Below are 22,298 nucleotides of genomic sequence, written 5' to 3'. Positions count from 1 at the left end.
TTTTATGAGATGGAAGCCCAAATTATGAAAAAATAAACAAATAAATACTTGAAATCGTTTAAATTGTGGACCCTGAATCTATAATCTATGAAAGTTTAACTCTTGGAATGGAATTATGGAAATTAATCAACTTTTCCATGATATTCTATTTTTTTGGAATGGGTCTATATATATATATATATATATATATATATATATATATATATATATATATATATATATATATATATATACTTGCAAGCCAGGAGCTTTTCTGTATATTTGATGAGAGACCAAAATAATGTTACAGTTTTAAAATATACCCAAAAATACAGTACCTGCTTATGCTCTGTTAGTCGCAGTTTATTCTGCATCTTCTTTATTGACATAATTGACTGAAGCTCAGTTTTTGATGGATGATTATGCTGAGGTGAATTCCGTCACAAAAATGTGTTGGCGCTTGATAACATCAATCTCATTTAGATCAATGCTATTAGAGCAATTTTGATGAACAACATCATTGTCATTGTGAACACTACTGTACACATTTATACTTGAAGGTTTTTAAGAACAGGGAACATGATTGCAAACTATTGTTTTTATTTTATACATGCATCACAGATGTGGCATGTTTATTAAGATAAACTCTGTTAGACTAGAATCCTGGGAGGGTGCCAGCACTGGAGAATACATCAAATTTCACTTACCAACGTTTACATTTGAGTATTGAAAGGTAAAAACTGTGGCACCACACAGATTTTTCATTTTTGGTCAAACTTAACTACTTAACTGCCACTGAGCAAGTAATCCTTGAAAATTAAGTAAGCATCATATCCTTAGGTTTGGCGTAGCAGTTAGTTTGCCAGCCCAGTAGTGGGTCCCAAACTATTTAGACTCAGGGAACCCCTGTTAATAATTTTTCTACATGCTGTCCAGAAAGGATTCAAATTTATTATTGCCTGTCTATAAGTATCTACAATTCTCAACGAACACACATGCTGTTTCTGAAGCTGCTGAGAGAATTAGTGGTCCTAAAAATGACTTTAGATTCTGCTGCACCTACATCATGGTACACCACTTTGAGACCCTAGTTTGACACAGATAGCACCAGAGCTAAAGTCGGATTTCTGATTATTGCAATATATATAGTATATATACTGTACACTGTGGTTATCAGATATTGTCTTTAAAAAATCAGTGCTGTAATTTGCAATATTTAAAATCAAACGAAAGCAGGCAGTCATAATCTGCTTTAAACGTAACGTATATGTTCATTTTAGCATTTAAAGTTTGTTCAGGTTTTAATTTAATTAGGATCTAAACAGTGAAGAACTGAATATTAAAGAAGTGTATATCACTCAACATAAGACATAATTTAATATAATTATAATTTAATAAGGCTCAAATCTAAATCTGAATAAATAACTGCTCAGTGTGCTTCAGTCTTTGGCAAGAGTATTTTTCTCTTCAGTAATAGATTTTTAGTTCAGACAGTTTGAGCTTGTGTGTCTCTGTGTGACCCAGATGATCTCGATAAGCAGCGTGAGATGAAGGACATGACAGGACATGTAAAGATTTCAGGAGAAGGAGAAGCAGTAGGCTGTGGACTAAATTTGCTTGAAGGTTTATATTCAAGTGGCCTTAGGTAACAAATGTCTTAACTTACTAACCTATTTATTATGTAAATGCTTGTTGTCAGTGTGTGCTACATTCCACCTGAATAAAGCACGCTTAATAAAATGTGCTACAAAACTAAACATGTTCATGTGGGATATTTTATAGGTTGGTGTTACTGTCCGAATGAGCAAAAAGAGACAGCTTGAGACAGTCCTGTCCATCAGGAGAGTTTTTGCATATGTACAGTGTATCAAGCGTTATTCAAAGAAGGCAATGAATAGGATGTTTGAATAATGGTCACTAGGACGACTTACCAAAGAAACTATGATAAAATCGAAACGGTGTCAAATAGCATTCTCCTTTTCCTGTTTCCTGGTGACTGTTCAGAACACCTTCTGGTACAAAGAAGAAAAAAAAACCATACTTTTCTACAAAATTTTTCACAGCTATTAAAGATAATGGGATTACTTGGCAAAATCTAGCTTTTATAATAAGTCATATGGTACATGAATAGTCCACAGGATTTAAATCTATCTTTACGTTATGGAAATTATAACAGCACCAATGCTGCACCTAAAATTATTGGATGGGTCACGTTTGTTCCAACAACCTGGACTGCCTGGAGTCTGCTTCTCTTTTTACGTACTGAGCTGACAGGTGAGTAACAGCAAAGTGTCACCTGTTTTTCGGCATCTTCAGACAGCCAAACAAGCCTATAGACTCAGTATTGCAAGCTAAAACAACCTAATGTGTCCCATCACTGCTCTTCTACTTAGGCATCATCAAACATTGTTTCAAGCAATGGCCATGTGGGCAGCACCTACAGGTGTTTTTTTTTTTTTTTACCTTTGAAAGGATACATGCTTTATTTCTCCATAATTCTTTTACTCCTGCTCGCCTTCCTCTTCTTCTTTGCAGACTCATTTAGGAATCAAGAAAATTATAATGCATGTACTGTAAAAGAAAGAATACACCACAGTATACGTATACTGTTTCTATAGCTCTTAAAGAAAAGCTAGCCAGTCAGCAATTCTAATGTGTCCAGCTATTACACTTGGTAGGGGACAAATAGGGCTCAAGCTCGGGCCAAACCAACCTTGCACAAACAGAACCCACAAGTATCAAATCAGCATAAGATTTTTCTGTAGTCAAATCTGTTTAGCTACTGTTAAAACTGTTACATGTTACATGCTGTTTCGAACCTATGTAATGTGCTTACATAAAACTCAAAAACAACTGGGCTTGTGGCAGTAATGCACCATGGACCAATCCATCACAGGCCTTCTCACACACACACACACACATTTTTTCACACTTAGGGGCAATTTAAAGCATCAAGTTCACTTTTCACATGTTTTAAAAAGTGAAAGGAAAACAAAATGCCCTAGTAAAATACCCATGCAGACTGTTAGCTAGTGGTGAGGGTTAACCCCAGGATGTGACTTATTATTATTTGAGCCTGAAGTGATGTACACAACCCCAGGATGATAAAGCTGACAATGCTGGAGCTTTCTTGTTTGTGTGCTTTATGCAGCACTCTCATAATGCTTGGCATGGTTAAAAAACATTGGCTATTTACGTAGTCATATGCTGACCCTAGTGCTGATATTGTGATATAAAGGACCCGATCATGAGATATTTAGACATTCAATACCAAAACCCTGTCTCACCTTCTTCAGCTATAAATGCCTTTACTCTTTTGGAAAGTCTTTGGAGTGTATCTGTGGGAATTGTTATCCACAAAGCATTTGTGAGTTTGGGCAGTGTTGTTGGACAAGGTTTGCAAGTAACATTCCAATTTATCCCAAAGGTGCTCAGTGGATTTGAGGTCAGGGCTTTGTGCAGGTCACTTTCTTTGCTTTACATAAAAAAAAAACTCATCAACTGAGTGTCTTTCTAGACCTTGTTTTGTGTACACAGCATGCACAGTAACGCTGGAGGAAAAGTAGTTCCACAAACTATTTTACAGGTTTGATTCATTACACCTGTTAGAAATGGATGTGGCTGAAACTCAAAAAACTAAAAAATTAAGATGGGTGTCCACATATTATTTGGCCAGATGTTGTACTTCAGCAAAACAGCGTTGCCTAAATCTACTCATGAAGCAAGATGTTTTGTAGAACCGAAAAGTTGTAGATCTCTTTAATAATCATCAAATGGAATACAAACAGTTTATCCAACACATAAAGACTCTAAAAACCCAAACGGTGTAAAAGATCTGAAATCGGGTTTGCAGGGTACGAAGGGGTCGGCTACTCAGAGTAGACTGACAGGTAAACTGTAGAGAAAGAGTGCAGAGCTCTCTGGGAGCGAGTAACAGTAAAAATCTTTAGGCACAATCACAAAAGTGGGTTGACATGAAATGTGTCAGTACAAAAGACCAGGACTTTGACCCCAGTGTCAGCTTGTCTGTATCCAGAACTTATAAATACATGAACAGAACACAGGGTTGTAAACAAGAACTTCCTTTTAAAAAGATGCACTGAGGTGACAATTTCTTCAACGATAGAGGAAAGAAAGGCGAGTGAGAAAATCCAGCAAAATGAAATAAAAACCTTTCATGTAAATCAGCAGATGTGTGAACAATGTTTTACAGTCCTGAGTTTCCCAACAAAACAATATTAGCCAAAAAATAGATTTAAAACACTGATTAAATAAGCTCTGTGTCGTTAAACCAGGCTTAAAGTCCTCGTAGGGCTTAACCGTAACCCCGATAGCGCAGGACCCTGCAGTTATGGCAGAGCCATTCACTGACAGGACTGAGCTTATCTGTGCTGCTGGTGGATTGCAGGTTTGTCACTGGAAGGAATAAGCACTGTTGGCAGCGAAAGCTAAGGGGTCAGTCAAGGCAGCAAAATCTATCGACGTGGCTGGTGTCGGCTCGGACGGGGTGTGGAGGCTGAAGCGGAGGCGGCGGCATCCTCTGCTTCCTCCAGCTCACCCTGAAGCTCCTGACTCACGCTGGACTGCAGTGCTGCAGGAGTCAGCCACTCTTTAGGCAGGCAGCTCTGCAGGAAGGGCACACACGAGCTGAAGTAGGCCAGTCGGTTTACCCAGCGTGGGATCTCACGACCGCACAGGATCTGCCACAGATATGAGGAAGAGAGCTTACGTAACTGCTGTTTATTTCCAGTAACACCTTTAACATCTGCATTTGTGCAGAGGAAGGTCCTCCACTCTTTATGTGCTTTGAGAAGCCTTACCTCTGACAGAGCTGAGGAAAAGTGATTGCAGTTCTTGTGCATGAGGTGATAAGCATTACCCTTGTATTCCTTCCCCAATTCCTCAATAATCCTCTCCACATCTTCCTCAGTGAAGTCCGTACTCCCAAGAACTATTGCCTCTCTAAAAAAAAAATGTATAGGGGAAAAAATGTTTTTTTTTTTCCTTAAATAGGATTATTCAAATAGCCCTGAACCAGATAAGCACCCTCAATGATTGGACTTTTAGGTAGGTAACTCGATTTTAATAGTTCTTAAAATTGTCATTAAAAGCTTTGCACGCATTAAATCATCATAAGGAGCCATACACAGGTCAAATGCATTTAAGTAGCATTTGTAGCTGGGCATTCTATTCCATATATGGAGTTCATTTCATACTTTGGTTACATTCATGACAGGACAGGTTATTACCAGTTACACAAGATTTATCAGTTCCAGTTCAATTGCAAACACAGTCATGGACAATTTTGTATCTCCAATTCACCTCACTTGCATGTCTTTGGACTGTGGGAGGAAACCGGAGCTTCCGGAGCTTCTGTGTGCAAACTCCACACAGAAAGGACCCAGAAAGCTCCACCTGGGAATCGACCCCTTGTATCAAACAACAGCGTTGTTAAGTTTAATTATTCACAACATTCCAGCAGTGGTTTAGCTTAATCATGATAAATAATTAGGCATTTTAATCCAGGTTAGAACCTCAGTGGCGCTATCGACCAGTCGGGTATCTACAGACACGATTAGCTATAATTTGTCTGGGGGGTAGTCGATGAACGCGTGCCCAGTCCAGGGTAAATTAGTTAAAATCTGGTTAAAGCAGTTAATGACAATGACCCGAGCGCATTAGCTTCTTACATTACTCAACACTTCGAATTTATATTATCAGCTAATTAGATTAATCAAACTGATGTGTGAAAAATGGAAAACACAAATCTTTGGTATAGAGATGTGAACATCAGGACATGACTTACTTAAATTTAAACGTTTCGCCCAGTTCGGTGGCATCACCAGGCGTTATCTCGAATATGCCAGAAAACGGGTATGGATGCCCCCCATAGGCAAATTCTGCAACAAAACAAAGACACAGTAAATAGACAATCACGTCTACATATTATACATGTCCCACATCAAACTGCAAAACACAGCAGCTAAGGAACTTACCTCTGCCATAAATCTCAATTCCTGAGTGAAAAACCCCAATACCCAGAGAGGTAGTGAACTCATTGATCCAGTACTGGAAAACAAACACATGCGCATCTTAATAATAAACTCAAATCAATTGTTTATATATGAAATATTGAGTAAGATAAATAAAAAGACACATGAAAGTGATGTGAGCAATTAAACCTGAATATTTATTTCTGCTTAGCTGGCTGAGAGGGACCTGTAGAAAGTTTAAAACCAGTGTGCAGTTAGACATTTAAACCACAATTATTTTCTTTTCACTGATAAAAAGACTGTCCATCTTATTTGTGAAACCACTTTCATGCTGCAACTGTCTTACAGATTTTTAAAATAGAAAAATAAAAAAGTCACATGATCAAAGATGTACAATAAAATGCATCTTAGACTTTCAGTTGTGACTACTGCATCATTGATTTACTCTTTTTAAGGGCTATCTGTCCTTAATAGGCAGTCACTCAGTTATGGACAGAGATAGCTGACCTATTTTGTTGGCATTTGGTCAGTGTAGGAAACCATAAAGAGTGAGTCAGATAATGATTTATGCATGTCTTTTGAGGTTTGCTTCAGTAAACATCTTCAAGTATATCTGAATGTCATGATGCGGCTGTCACTCCATGACATAATTACCCCGAAAGTAATGCTTTAAAGAATTATATTTTAAGTTCAACTTCTTTCTGATAATGCTCAAAGCTCATATTAAAATCACTGTTACATACTAATGCAATACTAACATTGTCACCAGAAAACAAAGTGAAGCATCACAGACATAATGGAGTGATGAAATTCGTATTTAATGTACAGTTGCAACAAGAAATATTTAACCCCCCAAAGAGAATTAGAACTTATAAATATAAAGTTTGCTGTAGAGCTAGATTTAAATTTATGAGTTAAATAATATAGCAAAAAATAGTGTAGCAGGAAATGTTGTTATTACTGCCATGTCACAATTATTCAACCCCTACATAATACTGCTGATATTAAAACCTACTGCTAGTCTGTGATAACAGACAAAATGATTAAGCCATTGGGAACTCAATAACCACCCCTACTCTGCTTCAGCTGAGATGTGTGACACCAACCAAGGAGTCAAGTGTTTAAGGTGTGTTGCAACCATGGTGAAAACTAAGAAGCTTTCAACAGAGGAGATCATTTTACTGGCACAAAAAGGTTTAAGTTGACTTCCAAGACAACATTAGGAGTACTGTCTGGAGGTTCCAAACTCATGGTGCAGCAGCATACCTGCCTAGCTTGGGGGGGGTGGGGTTTGTTCAAAAAAGTTCTGGGACACAGTTCTATGTAGTGACAAATTAAAACTGCAACTTTATGTCTATAAGTATCATTGGTTTGTCTGGCAGGAGAGAGGCACGACTTATGACCGGAACATTCTTAAAGTCAAACAAAGAGGTTGATCAGTAATAATGATGGAAGGTTCTTTTCTGCAGAATGAACTAGCAAGCTTAACCACATGATTGGCATAATAGATTTACAGAAACACCAAGGCATTTCGAGACGAGCTGTTGTGCCTTCTGTGGTAAAATTGAACCTTGGTGATAATTGGATTTTCCAGAAAGTCAGTGATCCCAGTGATCCCAAACACTTCCAAGTCAAACAAAGCTTGGTTAAGAAAGCAGTCCTGGAATATCCTGATTTAAATCCTGTATAAACTTTTGGTGCGATTTAAAAGTAGTTGCAACATGAAAGTCAAAACATGCAACATCAAAATATCAAAAAACATCCTTTCTCTGTTTACAGAGACTTCTTGTTCTACATTTTTATTTAATTGTACACACATTACAATAATACCTTTTAAGGCAAGAGGCCTATACATTTAGTGTCATTACTGTAGAATGAATAATACCACTTTACTGCACTGTATACAACATGCCTCCACATTTATCCTGCTCTTTTTTTAACTCCGCTCTACTGGTAAAATACACACAAAAGTAACATACACTATATGGATAAGTATTGGGACAACCCTTCTCATTACTGATTGTATGTGCTTCAGCCAAAACAATTGCTAACAGGTGTAATGAATCAATTATATAAAAGAGAAATTAGGAAGGGGCAAAAACTTTTTTTTATAGCACTGTAAATAAATCAGGCCTAAAAGTATGGTAATAAGTCTTGGCATCAAATTGGAGAGCTTACTTCTGAAGAAATGACCAAATTTGCAGAACATCAGTTTATTGTTATGGGTAGGTCATAGGAGTGAGAAATTTTAAACGATCACACATTAAGGAGTCCACAAGCACACAATTGTCTTCTGACTCACTTGGTACCGTGTTCACACAAATCTCAAAAACAAAAACACAAGTACATAATCTAAAAAAAACAAAACAAAGGAAAACAAGAACACACAGTCTTTAAGCCTACACTGTGCTATTTCAACCATGGTGTCACAGTGGTTTTACCAGCAGTGTGGTCATTAAAATGCTTTTTATATTATACATCGTTTGGGTGTGATCTTAAGACAAACTGCCAAATGTAAATACTTCAATTACAATTCTTTATAAAAAGCCTTAGCAGATCAGAAAAGGAAGCAGAGACATTAGCAATGAGAAACTATATGCTGAATGTCATCCATTCATCCATCGATCTTACTAGGTAAACATTTCTGACATCAGAATGAGTCAGAAATACACAAGACACCTCAGCTGAAACATAACCTCACCTCCTCCTCCCAATAAAAACAAACAAAAAAAAGGTTCCTGTAGGAGGAGAAATCTGAAAGTCATTTCCTCATCACAGGGCACTTTGCTATATTACAGATCTTTGTACTCAATATATTTCAAATCCATAAGCAATACTTTCTATATGAGCAGCCTGAATGCTTGTTTTATTTTGCGTAATTTGTACACCATTTTTGCATTTGGTGCTAAATATTTAATTACTAAAAGACCCGTCCAAACACACACATGAGAATAACACTCTTAAATGCTAGATACTTGGCACTGGTTTCTGTAATGGGCTGCTGATCCTCCTGTTTAATGGGATTAAAAGTGTAGATGCAACTTTCCCGCTAATACGATTATGTGAATGAGTCACGCTTTTGGAACAAAGTATTTCACCAAAGATATTTGAAACCTGTTTATTAAATGCCAAAGAAATGCAGCATGGAATGTTGAAGAAAAGCAATGTCTATAATAATATTTGAGGTGATAGAGGCAGTTGTAAGATAATATTATAGTACGTAACTGCCACTTATTTATGGCACTGATAAAATGGACATAGTTTAAATTAAAAAAGTCCAATCCCAATAACGTTTTTAAATTTATTTAATAAGTAATATAAACTAAATACGATTTTAACATTGTTATTTATGTATTACACACATTTTTAGCATTGTGCACACATAATTAAGTCAACATGAGCTGACTGTGTGTGTGTGTTTTACACTTAAGTAAATATTCCAATTTAAGCAGAAGATTGCAAGCATACTATTAATGTGTATTTAAATTCATAGTCAAAATGTTAAACTATTGGTCTGTAACAAATTAAATAAACACCTGATTTTTTTTTTAAATAAATGTAACCTAATAAAAAGATAGAGCTATGATTAAGCGACACTGGCATAGGCATATTTACTTGACCTTTATTAGTTGGTGTATTGCTACTATGAATGCAAGTTTCTAATAACCAACAATCAACCGTCATTAGTCAACCGGCAACTAAAAAGCTAATACATTACATGGACAAAAGTATTGGGACACTATTTCTAATGACTAAATTCATGTTTTACAGCCACAACAATCGCTAACAGGTATAAAAATGTATTATATAAAGAAAACTATATGCTTCAGTGTGTGCAGCAGCAACAGTTTAGACCAACATCAGTGCCCAGCCATACAAATGCTGTTTTGACTAAATAGGCAAAAATTCCCACAGACCATCTTTAAAGTCTTGTGAGTCTTCTCAGAAGAGTGGCGGTTGTTATAGCTGAAAAGGCCACATAAAAGTTACTCTATTTTAATACCGTCTGTTTTAAAATGGAATTTCCAACAAGTTTATGGTCAGGTGTTCAAATACTTTTGGCCATATAGTGTAGCTTCCATTTGTAGTTTTATCAACAAGTCCTCTGTTAATGAAAGACAGTGCAAAGTAGTAAACATGGCAGTAATGTAGAACAGTGGGATGAAGACGAACAATGAGCAGAACCAGTTCAGCATCATTAACTGTTCATTACAAGTGCAAACCAAACATGATAATTAATGATGATGCAGTCAGTATGTTAAAGCTCTAGTCATTATAAGACAATATGCAGAGTTTATACTTTCATACCGGGACATGATTTCTAAATATGCACATTAGTAGCATGAGGTCAGACTCCACACTGATAAAAAATTCAATTTAACAATATGCTGATTCAAAGCATGCAAAACTTAGATAAATCCTACCATCATGAGTTTCACGATGATGTAAGCATTTTAAAATCTTAATGAGTGAGCTCAACTCTCTGCAGAATAAACAAGACAGCCTGGTGTAAATCACTGGGATCAAATTTCATCTTAGTAAAAGTGCTGATCTTAATGGTAACCTAAGTCATTTAATTGATTTATGCAAACCAAATGCAGACATACAGCATCCTTACACACTGACCTGCCTAGTAGCCACTTGTTTATTGATTTAAAAAATAAATATAGCCTATATCCTGGAGCCTATTCTGTTTACTGTCAATTGCATTGCTTTTGGAATGCAAAGCCCAATACAGTCATCTGTATTACAGTGCTGGTACTGGTGAAATTCCAAAAGCACAGCGTTATTTGAGTAGTCAAATAAATGCAAGCACAATACTGTACAAACATGCCATGGCATTATAATATCAGTGCATTGACAATACAGTTAGGTTGGGCCGCTGAGATCCGGGTTTAAATATCAGCAGTGTTAATGGCCAGCCAGGCATCTACACAGATACGTTTGAGAAGGGGGGTCCTGCAATAAATTGGCACTCTGTCCGGGGTATTCCTGCCCTGCGCCCAGTGTTTCCCAGTGAAACCAGACCCCCGACAACCCTTACCAGATTAATGTGGTTGATGAAAATGAAATAAAATAAATAATACAGTTGTACGCAGAGGTTCTTTCTGTGACGTGCAAAAGCTTTGACATATGCTAGCTGTAATGTCACAGAACCTTATCAAATGGTTAGGTTTTAATTTACTGGTCTGGACGTGCTGGGCAGAGGAGAATTAATCCTTTCTTATTTATTTATTTAATTATTATTTTTTTATTAATAATAATAAATAGTCTATGGTCTAATTTTCTAATAATAAAGTCTATGGTCTTTGGTCAGAATTAGAAGGGAATCAATACACGTTATTAATTATTTATTTAATTAATTATTTTTATTATTATTATTTATTCTAATTTTTTATTGGTTTATTTTATGTATTTTTTATTCTTTTTTTCTATTTTTATGATATTCAGCTGATGATTACAGAGTATAACACATTCTGACTCTTTTGCTAACACTAAATAATCATGAGTTCATCTAGGCAGCTGATTGAGGATCTGAAAATCAAACCGATTTATGCCTATAAAGCAGAGGACAGATATAAATAGACTTCTGGTGTTTCTTGCTTGCAATTTTCCTGTCAAAAAGGTCATTAAGAAACAGCAGTTAAAAGTAAGTCAGTTGATGAATGTGTGAAGTATTCAAAACATCTAGATAAGCCAGAGGCTTTTTAAGTTAAGTGCTGTAAAAAATAAGCTCTTTGGACCACAATTACCAAAGTAAATCACATAGTAAAACACCTCATATAAGATTGGTCTATTATGCTTTGAGGTTGTGTGACAGCCAGTGGCACAGAAAACATTACAGCTAGATGGAGGAATGGATTTTACTAAATATCAGCAAATTTTGGAAGCAAATGCAAGACAGTCAGCCATGACAATGAACATCCACTTAATGGGAAAGTACCAAAAAGTGCAGGCTAAAGCATTTGTAATGACCCCAAGTCTCCTGACCTAAGCATAATCTTTAACATGCTAGGAATTTAAAATGACCTTATAATATCTCAGAAGTAAAAGCGTTCTGTATGGGCGTCTGTGTAGAAATTACTACAACATATGTAAAGAATTCCAGGTGGCTACAAATAGCATTTAAGAGCTGTAATAACTCCAAAAGGAATGTTACTAAAGTACTGCATTAGTAACGTGTTTAAACTTTCGCACATATTACAATGACTATTGCACCTATCTGTTGACACGTTGTTACCTTTCTTTATCTTATCTATTATTGAAGAGATGCAACATAGGTGTGGTCCCCCCGAAAGGATGATATTTGGCCCGTAAACCATTCTTAGAACTGCATTTACACTAACGATGAAAATGACATGGATTGTTTGTTGTACCGGCATGTGTATCAAGTGCAGTAGTGCTGGTGGGACATTTAAACATCTAAATGTCAGCTAGGAGTAGAATACTCCTCCAACCAAAAACAAAGCCAACAGCATTCTGGGATCAGAAACTGTCCACTCATAAAAGACTAGAGAAAGATTACCACACACTGTGCTTTGAAAAAACAACTATGGACTGTGGCACCCATGTGTGCTGCCAATGTGTGCCTATTATTAAAGCCAGTCAGTGTAAACAGTAACTGGTTTTTAAACCAAAGGTATGACGCTGCACTTGTGATACTGACAACAGTAAAACAAACAATGAAATGTCACTACCACATTTGTGTCGTTGCTGTGCTTAGAATGTTCACCGTCCAAACATTACTTATTTAGTGGAGGCCCTTTGCGATTTCATATCTATTGATTAATGAGGTAAAGAGGGTTGATGACATTGTTGAGCAATAAATGGACTACAGTCAGTAATGGTGTACAATCTGACCGGTACTTAACTATATATACACACTATATGCACAAAAGCACAGACACTTTTCCTAATTATTGAGTTTAAATGTTTCAGCCACACCCATGGCACCCAAAAGTGTTTAAAATTAAGTATATAAGGTAAATGGCATGCTTCCAACTTTGACACAACAGTGTCTGACCAGACAAAAGACCTTTTGACTGAATGGGAATGAATCCCCATAGACACAGGGTTGACAGCCTACCCAGAAAGGTTTAGGCTGTTGTGGATGCAAAGGGTAGACCAACTTTATACTAATGCACATGGTTTTGGAAATAAGATTACCAAAGATTTGTGGTCGGGTAGAACCCTTATAATTATGTTGGATGCTGTATAATACAGTATACAGTGTATCACAAAAGTGAGTACACCCCTCACATTTCTGCAGATATTTAAGTATATCTTTTCATGGGACAACACTGACAAAATGACACTTTGACACAATGAAAAGTAGTCTGTGTGCAGCTTATATAACAGTGTAAATTTATTCTTCCCTCAAAATAACTCAATATACAGCCATTAATGTCTAAACCACCGGCAACAAAAGTGAGTACACCCCTTAGTGAAAGTTCCTGAAGTGTCAATATTTTGTGTGGCCACCATTATTTCCCAGAACTGCCTTAACTCTCCTGGGCATGGAGTTTACCAGAGCTTCACAGGTTGCCACTGGAATGCTTTTCCACTCCTCCATGATGACATCACGGAGCTGGCGGATATTCGAGACTTTGCGCTCCTCCACCTTCCGCTTGAGGATGCCCCAAAGATGTTCTATTGGGTTTAGGTCTGGAGACATGCTTGGCCAGTCCATCACCTTTACCCTCAGCCTCTTCAATAAAGCAGTGGTCGTCTTAGAGGTGTGTTTGGGGTCATTATCATGCTGGAACACTGCCCTGCGACCCAGTTTCCGGAGGGAGGGGATCATGCTCTGCTTCAGTATTTCACAGTACATATTGGAGTTCATGTGTCCCTCAATGAAATGTAACTCCCCAACACCTGCTGCACTCATGCAGCCCCAGACCATGGCATTCCCACCACCATGCTTGACTGTAGGCATGACACACTTATCTTTGTACTCCTCACCTGATTGCCGCCACACATGCTTGAGACCATCTGAACCAAACAAATTAATCTTGGTCTCATCAGACCATAGGACATGGTTCCAGTAATCCATGTCCTTTGTTGACATGTCTTTAGCAAACTGTTTGAGGGCTTTCTTGTGTAGAGACTTCAGAAGAGGCTTCCTTCTGGGGTGACAGCCATGCAGACCAATTTGATGTAGTGTGCGGCGTATGGTCTGAGCACTGACAGGCTGACCCCCCACCTTTTCAATCTCTGCAGCAATGCTGACAGCACTCCTGCGCCTATCTTTCAAAGACAGCAGTTGGATGTGACGCTGAGCACGTGCACTCAGCTTCTTTGGACGACCAACGCGAGGTCTGTTCTGAGTGGACCCTGCTCTTTTAAAACGCTGGATGATCTTGGCCACTGTGCTGCAGCTCAGTTTCAGGGTGTTGGCAATCTTCTTGAAGCCTTGGCCATCTTCATGTAGCGCAACAATTCGTCTTTTAAGATCCTCAGAGAGTTCTTTGCCATGAGGTGCCATGTTGGAACTTTCAGTGACCAGTATGAGAGAGTGTGAGAGCTGTACTACTAAATTGAACACACCTGCTCCCTATGCACACCTGAGACCTAGTAACACTAACAAATCACATGACATTTTGGAGGGAAAATGACAAGCAGTGCTCAATTTGGACATTTAGGGGTGTAGTCTCTTAGGGGTGTACTCACTTTTGTTGCCGGTGGTTTAGACATTAATGGCTGTATATTGAGTTATTTTGAGGGAAGAATAAATTTACACTGTTATATAAGCTGCACACAGACTACTTTTCATTGTGTCAAAGTGTCATTTTGTCAGTGTTGTCCCATGAAAAGATATACTTAAATATCTGCAGAAATGTGAGGGGTGTACTCACTTCTGTGATACACTGTATAATCTAAAACCGGGGTGTCAAACTCATTTTCACCGAGGGCCACATTAACATTATTGTGGCCCTCAAAGGGCCGATTGTAACGTATTCTGCTGTGATTGCAGTCTGTTGTTTTTCTTGGAGGCTAAATTCTGCATTCATATTGTCCTCCTTTACCACAGACACGGCCTCATAACACAAGAGACGCACCGTTTTCTCTTCCTGAAACATAAACTTGTTGTCATTTTCATTAAATTTCCTCCTTCTGCTTAATTTTCTTACTTATCTTCTTGTACATTTTGGGATTATGTGTAAATATTTCTTAACATCATTTACTGGCGGGATGTGTCACTGTGCAGGTCACAAAATCAGCATGCATTTTGAGAGATGCAGTTCATGTAGGATTTTACAGTGTATTTTAAGACAATTGTTCTGCCCTCACTAATAGTTTATCCCCCTTGCTCAGCTAGACAGACAGACAGACAGCTCTCTTCAGAATACAGTCGGTTTTATTTGCTTCCCAGCTGTGTGATACACTGTGTGCACCAGAATGAAGTAAAAATACAAACAATAAAAACAATAAAGAACTTAATACAGTAAAAGCACACAGCTGTAGTCAAGTTTTACATCTGGTACAATATGAGATTTAACCAAACGTAAAATAGCGCTAACGAGTTAGCATTTTGTGTAAAGATACTAATTGCTATAGTAACGGTAACAATTGTATTGTATATAATTGTATATAAATTTGTAACTAAAACGCTGTTATATACTCACTAAACATTTACAAACAACTGAAAATATAAACGCCACTACTTACAGACGATGCTTTGGTATTATACTGCAAGATAATTATTTATATTTATTATTATTGTTTACATTACTGCCCGCGTTCTTTTGCCGTAAAAGTCACATGGCTTCTCAGCGAAGGTCAAAGTTAGTTGCCGTGACTACGATGTCACCGGTTGCACTTAAAGGCGCAGGCGTCCCATTAAATTATAACTGCGTCTCTGTAACGACTCCAACCATCACAACAATCTCTTAAGCTCTCGCGGGCCACAGAAAATGACGTGGCGGGCCGGATCTGGCCCGCGGGCCGTGAGTTTGACACCCCTGATCTAAAATAATGTTAGCAAAAGCAGGATGATTTTCAGCTTGCCCTGCTGCGGTCTCTATTTTTGCAGACATGGTAAGCTATAAATGCATTCTATGCAAAATTGTTGTAAAAAACAATTCATTTAAAATGTGAGACTTGAGGTCTGGTTGCACTTCCTCTTTTGATCACACACTAATGAGATCTTGAACCTCAGTGCTTTCCTGTTTTGAATTAAAACACTAAACACACAAAAAGCTGTCTCACATTGGCCAATGGGTCTGATTAAGTCTGATTAAGTATAACAATTTTCACATGCTCAGTTACTCTATCAAAACCTGTTTAAACAAGAAAAAAGAATAATTAAAATTGGTTAATTATTGAAAACTTCTTTGGAACTTTGGCTGCTTAACTACCTCAAATCTAGTGTATTCAATTTATCTGACTATCAAATCAGTTAATAAACTGTTATAGAAATAATTACAAAATATATTATGAGGATTATTACATGTGTGACTTGTGGCCACTTTGGGGTGCAAAATTTTAATTACTTACAGAGAAGCCTTGACACAGAGACATTTGGAAACGTCTGTTGTACATGCTGTGTATTTATTTATTTTTTACTTTCACTTTTACCAACGCTAGTGCATTCCCCCTGCATTTTCATCATTTTAAATTCTCTACTGCTTCTAAAAATGCTACTGCATGAACACCCATGCTAGCACATGCCTCTTTCAACTGTGTCTTTTCACAAACAGCTGTTAATGCTTACAAAGAGACACAACACATACAGATCATCACTCTATCCTTTCTGTATTCCTTTACCACTCCTGATATCAGTCCAACAAACAGCAGGGGTCACTGTTGCAGCACAAGGTAGTCACACTGAGTCTGAATAACAACACTGAGACTTGACATGGGTCTCAGAGGTAACAGGCAATTGTATTAGACTGATGCTCCACCCAAGTGTCCTCAGATGTTTTAAATGGTTGCTTTATACTGTGATAACATAGTTGTTGTTGTTTGTCTTTTTTCTTTTCTACAAGGTTGTAAGACTGTAAGAATTAATACCAAACCACCCCTATTTCTCAATTTTTAAATCTGGCCAGGTCAAAATCACCACATCCCTTTTTTTTGCTTATTCTGAAAACTCTCGTACCACGTCCATGATTTCATGTGCCACACAAACTTATGTGTGTAAATATATATATATATATATATATATATATATATATATATATATACACAGGGGTTGGACAAAATAACTGAAACACCTGGTTTTAGACCACAATAATTTATTAGTATGGTGTAGGGCCTCCTTTTGCGGCCAATACAGCGTCAATTCGTCTTGGAAATGACATATACAAGTCCTGCACAGTGGTCAGAGGGATTTTAAGCCATTCTTCTTGCAGGATAGTGGCCAGGTCACTACGTGATGCTGGTGGAGGAAAACCTTTCCTGACTCGCTTCTCCAAAACACCCCAAAGTGGCTCAATAATATTTAGATCTGGTGACTGTGCAGGCCATGGGAGATGTTCAACTTCACTTTCATGTTCATCAAACCAATCTTTCACCAGTCTTGCTGTGTGTATTGGTGCATTGTCATCCTGATACACGGCACCGCCATTGGATGCACATGGTCCTCCAGAATGGTTCGGTAGTCCTTGGCAGTGACGCGCCCATCTAGCACAAGTATTGGGCCAAGGGAATGCCATGATATGGCAGCCCAAACCATCACTGATCCACCCCCATGCTTCACTCTGGGCATGCAACAGTCTGGGTGGTACGCTTCTTTGGGGCTTCTCCACACCGTAACTCTCCCGGATGTGGGGAAAACAGTAAAGGTGGACTCATCAGAGAACAATACATGTTTCACATTGTCCACAGCTCAAGATTTGCACTCCTTGATCCATTGAAACCGATGTTTGGCATTGGCACGAGTGACCAAAGGTTTGGCTATAGCAGCCCGGCCGTGTATATTGACCCTGTGGAGCTCCTGACGGACAGTTCTGGTGGAAACAGGAGAGTTGAGGTGCACATTTAATTCTGCCGTGATTTGGGCAGCCGTGGTTTTATGTTTTTTGGATAAAATCCGGGTTAGCACCCGAACATCCCTTTCAGACAGCTTCCTCTTGCGTCCACAGTTAATCCTGTTGGATGTGGTTTGTCCTTCTTGGTGGTATGCTGACATTACCCTGGATACCGTGGCTCTTGATACAGCACAAAGACTTGCTGTCTTGGTCACAGATGCGCCAGCAAGACGTGCACCAACAATTTGTCCTCTTTTGAACTCTGGTATGTCACCCATACTGTTGTGTGCATTGCAATATTTTGAGCAAAACTGTGCTCTTACCCTGCTAATTGAACCTTCACACTCTGCTCTTACTGGTGCAATGTGCAATTAATGAAGATTGGCCACCAGACTGGTCCAATTTAGCCATGAAACCTCCCACACTAAAATGACAGGTGTTTCAGTTATTTTGTCCAACCCCTGTATGTATGTATATATATATATATATATATATATATATATATATATATATATATATATATATATATATATATGACGTTACAATTAAAGAGTAGTTATACGTTTTAAATCGACTGTTTTTAAACCACTTACCATGTCATACACGTTCAGTATAACCGGCTCGTTGGCCATTACAGGCTTTCCTTTTTCTTAAGAGTGCCGTCCTCTCCTCCCTTCAGCATAAACAGCTAGCCCGCTAGCTGCTGCTGCTCTTACTACTGAAGCCTTTTCGTTTTGAAAGTCTTTCTTAACAGCAGCTCGCTATTCCGTGTCTCCTTCAGTCCTGCAGTGTAGAAAAGTATAAAGCCGAAGAGTATTTCCCCGACGCCATACACTTCACCACCATCAGCTTCTAACACTCAAACAGCAAAGCTAACAATATTACATACCTAACTGACGCTTAGTGCTGTTAGCCTGTTAGCTTCATGGCCAGCGAACACACCAAGAGAAAACAAACTCACTGTACGCTACAAAGTCACGATGTTCGGAAAGCGACATCCACGACCTTTAGTTGTAAACAGAAACCTGATTACAGACAGTTCAAATCGAACAAAGACATTTTAGAGTCGAGAAGTAAGTGCAGCATCACAGCTCATCTACTGTAACGGTGGAGGCGGATCCGTGAAACAAGAGACTACTGACCGACACCTCCTTCCCCACCACAGATCTGAACACTGTCCATAGCCCCCTACATTCACACTGCTATACAGCTACGTTTCATATAAGTTCACTAGTCTAGAAGACTAGTAAGCTTTTGTGTAAACGATATCATGCAAAAGTCTGGACTCCCCTTAAGTTAACATACACATTTCTAAACACTATAATGTACAGCTACTATGTATTCACTAAGTCAAATAAGCAAGTGATAAAGGTTAAGGCACATTAAATGGTATGGGTTTTTTGGTTACATTAGTCTAGAAGGCTAGTAAGCTGTTGTGTAAACGATATCATGCAAAAGTCAGGACACCCCTGACCAAATTGTATACTTTTAAGTAAAATAAGTTAACATCCAAATTTCTAAACACTTTAATGTACAGATACTGTGTATTCACTAAGTTACAAAAGCAAGAAATAAAGGTCAGGGCACATTTAATGTTATGGGTTTTCTGGTTACTGTTTAGACTAAAATGACCAGAAAATGCCATACTTAAGTTTGTTCACTGAGAGAATAGGTTAAATTTTGTCACCCAACAATTAACAAAACCCGAAACTGAATTGGGGTGTCCACATGTTTTGCACAAGACAGGTAATTACAACTGTATAGAGTGGTGTATGTTTATTGTATTTAATGCTTTAAATAAAAGTCATGCCTTCCAGTGTTATTTGTAGACTTGATTTGTATGAGCACTGTATTTACAGTCATCTGCATGTCTTTGGGATATGAAAGGAAAGGACCTAGAGGAAATGTATACATGGAAAACTCCTCACAGACAGTTAACAGAGGAGAGGATTAAACCCAGGTTTCTAGAATATGACCCATATTTCTTTGTGTGTGTAGATATAAAAAGTTTACACACCTCTGTTAAACCACTAGGTCTTGTGATGTAAAAAATTAGACCAAGACATATAATTTCAAAACTTGTTCCATCATAATGTAACCTATAATATGTAAATATAATCTGTACAATTTAACTGAAAAAGAAACTAAAATCTTTAAGGGGCATAAAAATGTACAATAGTGTGGTTGCATAAATCTAATACTTTGTTACAGCATCTTTAAATTTTAAGACAGCATTCAGTCTTTTGGGCAGGAGTCTATCAGCATGGCATATCATGACTTGGCAATCTCTGCTCACTCTGCCTTGCAAAAGTGCTCCAGATCTGTCAGATTGTGTGGGCATCTCCTTTTGCACAGTCCTCTTCAGGTCACCCCACATTTTTTAGTTGGATTCAGGTCTGGGCTCCGACTGGACCAGTCATCAGACTATAACACATTTGCCTTATGATTTTAGCAGACTTGATGAAGGTTTTTGCAAAATGTAGTAGTCTTGGATGTTTTTATTGCCATCTTGCCCCACAGCCTAGACATATGAAGATTATGGGAGTTTGTTGTCACATGTAGAACACAACCAGTACTTGCCAGAAATTCCTGCATCTCCTTTAGTGTTGCTGTAGGCTGCTTAGCAGCCTCCCGGACCAGTTTTCTTTTCATCTTTTCATCCGTTGTGGAGGGACGTCCAGTTCTTGGTAATTTCACTGTAGTGCCATATTTTATTTACTTGCTGGTGATGGTGCATGCTTCACTGTATTTCATATCTAATGTCTTGGATTTTTTTTTTACACTTCTCCTGACTACCTTTCCACAATGAGATGCTGTTGATACTTTGTAAGCTCTTTGTGGACCATGGCTGTTACTGTAAAGATGCAACTAAGGAAATATCAACGCTAAACTTCTTAGAAGGTGTGCACACCTGCAACCATATTATTTTATATTTTTTATTCCTCTTTAAACAATTTATGTTTGTTTTTCAATTGGATTGCACAGATTATAGGTCACATTAAAAGTAAAAATAAATGTGCAGTTATTCATCTTGGTCTGATTTTTTAACATCACTAAAACCTGGCCTTTTTACAGTGGTCTCTAGACTTTTTATTCACTGTATAATGGCAGCAATTATTTCCTTAACTTTGATTACAGCAGCATGGTAGTACAGCTGGTAGAGTGTGGAACCTGGATTTGATTCTAATCACGGATCACTGCCTTTGAAGAGTCTGACATGTAATCCCAGTGTCCAGTTACCTCTGCCATCCCCATAAATGGCTGCTCTAAATTGGCCCTAGGTGTGAGTAAGCAAATGTGTAAGGGTGCCATGAATATCCAAGCATGCCCTGTCCAAGGGCTGTATCTTTTTTGCACACAGGGCTTCTGGGTGGCACAGGACCTATAGTAGCCCTGGCCGGGATTAAATGGTTAGTGCAATAATTTTATAATTTACAATTTCTTTTAATTTCCTTCAGGATCAATAAAGTATCTATCTATCTATCTATCTATCTATCTATCTATCTATCTATCTATCTATCTATCTATCTATCTATCTATCTATCTATCTATCTATCTATCTATCTATCTATCTATCTAAATAATTAATGAATAACTATTGGTACAACATCAAAAATAACCACAGTAATAAATAGACACTGCTTTTTAGCAAACCTGTTTATCCTGTGAAGCTGAATTCATTACAGGGCTTCAATTTGTAAATTTAATTTAGAACTTTTATATTGTCAATAAGGTTGATGCACGTAAATACATAATTTGAAACTAAACTAAAAAAAACCCATGCTTTCCATCCACAATGTCTGCTGTTACCTCAGAAGCATGGTGGTGTGGGGGTTGTCCAAAAGGGTTCGGGCCGCAGTTTTATGGAAATCAAGTCTAATTGTTGACTTACATCGTCATAATTAATTATGAATTATGAATATTTACTTTGATTGCCCAATTATGTTACATCAACTGCAGTTTAAAAAGAGGCAGTGGCTGTCATTACATGCTCCTAAATTAATGGACAGAGGGTGAAGATTTGAATTAATTATACAAAATGTAGAACCTAATTCTTAAATTTGTTGTTTTGGGATAAAGAACTAGATATTACTTACAGTGCCTTGCAAAAGTATTCAGCCCCCTTGAACTTTTCAACCTTTTGCCACATTTCAGGCTTTAAACATAAAGATATGAAATTGTAATTTTTTGTGAAGAATCAATAACAAGTGCGACACAATTGTGAAGTGGAACGAAATTTATTGGATATTTTAAACTTTTTTTAGAAATAAAAACCTGAAAAGTGGGGCGTGCAATATTATTCAGCCCCTTTACTTTCAGTGCAGCAAACTCACTCCAGAAGTTCAGTGAGGAT

General features: G+C 37.7%; 1 protein-coding gene across 2 annotated transcripts; it reads right to left on the bottom strand.

Annotated features, from left to right (window-relative positions):
* Window positions 1–3,722: 3,722 nt before the first annotated feature.
* desi2 (desumoylating isopeptidase 2) lies at window positions 3,723–19,076 on the bottom strand. Of its 2 annotated transcripts, XM_062995062.1 has the most exons (6): window positions 18,834–19,076; window positions 18,538–18,727; window positions 5,976–6,048; window positions 5,786–5,879; window positions 4,800–4,941; window positions 3,723–4,679 (listed from the first exon to the last, which is right to left on the bottom strand). In XM_062995062.1, exons 2-6 carry the CDS (start codon window positions 18,574–18,576, stop codon window positions 4,455–4,457), a joined length of 573 nt encoding a protein of 190 aa, XP_062851132.1. In that variant the 5' UTR covers window positions 18,577–18,727; window positions 18,834–19,076; the 3' UTR covers window positions 3,723–4,454. The 2 variants fall into 2 exon arrangements, with proteins under 2 accessions (XP_062851132.1, XP_062851134.1); XM_062995064.1 differs by having other exon boundaries at window positions 18,538–19,076.
* Window positions 19,077–22,298: the final 3,222 nt, after the last annotated feature.

This window comes from Trichomycterus rosablanca, chromosome 5 (genome assembly GCF_030014385.1).
Source record: "Trichomycterus rosablanca isolate fTriRos1 chromosome 5, fTriRos1.hap1, whole genome shotgun sequence".
NCBI classification, from domain to species: domain Eukaryota; kingdom Metazoa; phylum Chordata; class Actinopteri; order Siluriformes; family Trichomycteridae; genus Trichomycterus; species Trichomycterus rosablanca.
The sequence above is the reverse complement of the archived record's forward strand: the minus strand, read 5'-3'. Positions and strand labels throughout refer to the sequence as shown.

Coding starts and splice junctions, on each gene's coding strand:
- desi2 (XM_062995064.1), bottom strand. CDS start 18,576: ATGGCCAACGAGCCGGTTATACTGAACGTGTATGACATG. Junction 5,880..5,975: donor AATTGAGATTTATGGCAGAG/GTAAGTTCCTTA, acceptor GTTTTGTTGCAG/AATTTGCCTATGGGGGGCAT. Junction 4,680..4,799: donor TTTCCTCAGCTCTGTCAGAG/GTAAGGCTTCTC, acceptor TATCTGTGGCAG/ATCCTGTGCGGTCGTGAGAT.